Consider the following 2,653-nt stretch of genomic DNA (forward strand, 5'->3'; position numbering starts at 1 on the left):
CTGGGCATCGTTTAAATGCCACGGCCTACCTGAGCATTGTTTCTGACCATGTCCATCCCTTTATGGCCACCATGTACCCATCCTCTGATGGCTACTTCCAGCAGGATAACGCACCATGTCACAAAGCTCGAATCATTTCAAATTGGTTTCTTGAACATGACAATGAGTTCACTGTACTAAAATGCCCCCTGCAGTCACCAGACCTCAACCCAATAGAGCATCTTTGGGATGTGGTGGAACGGGAGCTTCGTGCCCTGGATGTGCATCCCACAAATCTCCATCAACTGCAAGATGCTATCCTATCAATATGGGCCAACATTTCTAAAGAATGCTTTCAGCACCTTGTTGAATCAATGCCACGTAGAATTAAGGCAGTTCTGAAGGCGAAAGGGGGTCAAACACAGTATTAGTATGGTGTTCCTAATAATCCTTTAGGTGAGTGTATGTGAAGTCATAAATCATTCAAACCTCACTTGTGTTCATTAAGTTGCCTATTTAAGTTTTCGTACCTAAATTTGTTGAATCAAGAATTCATACTGACAAGTTTTTTGTGACTTCAAGTTCTAAATACAAGTGATGATGACACGTGCAGCAAGCCTTTCCTGCAAATCATTATGGGACTCAAGAACATTTACATTTTTTTTATAATCTTTAAAAAAAGGATAATTGTAGTAACACAAGATTGTGGTGACTCAGACAGTACAAACTTTTATGTGTCTGTCCGCAAAATATGTGACAACGGCCAGTAGATGGTTAGCTTAGCAAAAGCCGTGGCTGGGCCATGGAAATACTGTATTATAAGAACTGGATACCAGACTCCAAGATGGCGCCAATCCACTTAAATGAAAATTACTTGGCAAGCGCATTAGCCAAAAAAGTTTTCTAGCTTCAGGATTTGTTTCCGTGTTGTGTGACCCACTGCACATGTGCAGTAGTGTTTCTCGTCATGCACGTCAAAGCGGTTAGGGAGCGTGAGGGAGAGCAGCTCCAGCAGCAGCACTGATTGACAAGCCCTAAAATTCTGGCCAAATCTTACACATTGTACATTTTAAATAGTTCTATTTTCAGCAATTAAACTCTTCAACTCTGAACCCACCGATCTGTCTTTCTTTATGATACTTCTAAAAACACCAAATATGTCACTGAAATTTGGAGAGATGTGTTTTATATTTATGCCTTGATACACAGATGTCTTGTATTTATATACAATTCAAAATGTTGGGGGGGGGGGGAATGGATTTTTATCCATAACAATAATTTCATAAAAATAATATAATTTATATTCTGCACTAACTCATTAAAACAAATGCGCGTATTCTAAATGCTAATGTCATGGTTTAGGGTTTGAGTTTTGTTATTTCCTGTGTTATTTTGAAAGTATCCTTCCTTGTGTGTCTTATGTAGCTTTGCTTCTGGTTCCGTTGTCATTTCTCAGATTGTCTTTGTATATTATCAAAGTGTTTTGTCTGTCTTCAGTGTTCTCTTCCTGTGTTTGTGGATGTCTTCTGGATTATGGATTTTTGCCCATACCTTCTGGATATGTTTGCTAGTGTTTTGGACTGCTTACTTGGTCTTTGCCTGCCTCACAATCCCGTAAGTTTGTGTAAACTGCATTTGCTCTGTGTTCTGCACTTGGGTCTAAATCCCTTTATTCCTGTGTCAGCGCTTGTCAAAAGGTGACAGCTAAACCCCACTGAATGTATAAATGGTTTCATTTCAGACAAACTCACCAGTACAGGTCTCCCACTCGTAACAGGTGTCAAGATCGCAGGGCTGCTGAACAGAGCTCTTAGAGGACATTTTGGCTCTGAACTTGGCCCACTCCAGTTTGGCAGAATCGGCTGCATCACACACGCCCTCGCTGACAAAGAAGAGCGGATCACTGTGGCAGCGCCCGGCATGGAATGAGCACAGGGACATCGGCACGGTGACGCCGACATCTGTGTTCAGGATGCAGAGAGTCTCTGGTTGTGAACTGCGCGCACACACACACACACACACACACACACACACAGGTTGGTCAGCTGATGGCTTAAAAGAATAATGTATTCCACTTAGCGTTCACATTGAAAATCTCTCATAGTCAGTAACTTTTGAGGTTGAGTTGTTTTATGATGAGCTTAAAGTGTGCATCATTTTTTTGTGTTTTAAAAAAACTTTTTTATAAAGCACAATTTATGGATGAAATACATCACATAGCATCACATAGAAATAACCTAACAAATACAATAAAATAAAAAAATACAATGAAAAATAAAACTTACAGGCATCTCTCCCGTTGAATACAGACACATTGAGAGCCCTGTAGTTTCTGTCCTGGAGGGCATTGACCATCAGGAACAAACGGTTCCTCTACATACAGGAAATACACAGAAACAAGAGACACCTTTGCATACTTCTCATACAGAACACATGCTTCATTTGGGTCCATCTCATCCACTGCGTGGGATACAGTCCTGGGCCATTACAACTACAAAATGAGGCAAAGAACATGCTGTTTATGCTTTATTGGAATTTTTTTTCTAACTGTATGTTTAGCTTTTAGGGAAAAAAAGACTTCAAGCATGAGGACCAAAGCTGCCTGTGTGCTTCTCTCTCTTTTATTTTAAAAAGCTTCAAATAAATTATATTAATGTCTCACACATGAATTAAG

General features: G+C 40.1%; 1 protein-coding gene across 2 annotated transcripts in view; it reads right to left on the reverse strand.

The window, feature by feature from the left end:
- c6 (complement component 6) overlaps nucleotides 1-2,653 on the reverse strand; it is a 26,544-nt gene that overhangs the window by 1,707 nt on the left and 22,184 nt on the right. For both annotated transcript variants that reach the window (XM_046066291.1, XM_046066290.1), the window contains one exon: nucleotides 1,731-1,975. In XM_046066291.1, the coding sequence (XP_045922247.1) occupies nucleotides 1,731-1,975 (245 nt within the window). The remainder of the gene's footprint in view (nucleotides 1-1,730; nucleotides 1,976-2,653) is intronic.

This window comes from Micropterus dolomieu, linkage group LG13, assembly GCF_021292245.1.
Source record: "Micropterus dolomieu isolate WLL.071019.BEF.003 ecotype Adirondacks linkage group LG13, ASM2129224v1, whole genome shotgun sequence".
Classification (NCBI taxonomy): Eukaryota; Metazoa; Chordata; class Actinopteri; order Centrarchiformes; family Centrarchidae; genus Micropterus; species Micropterus dolomieu.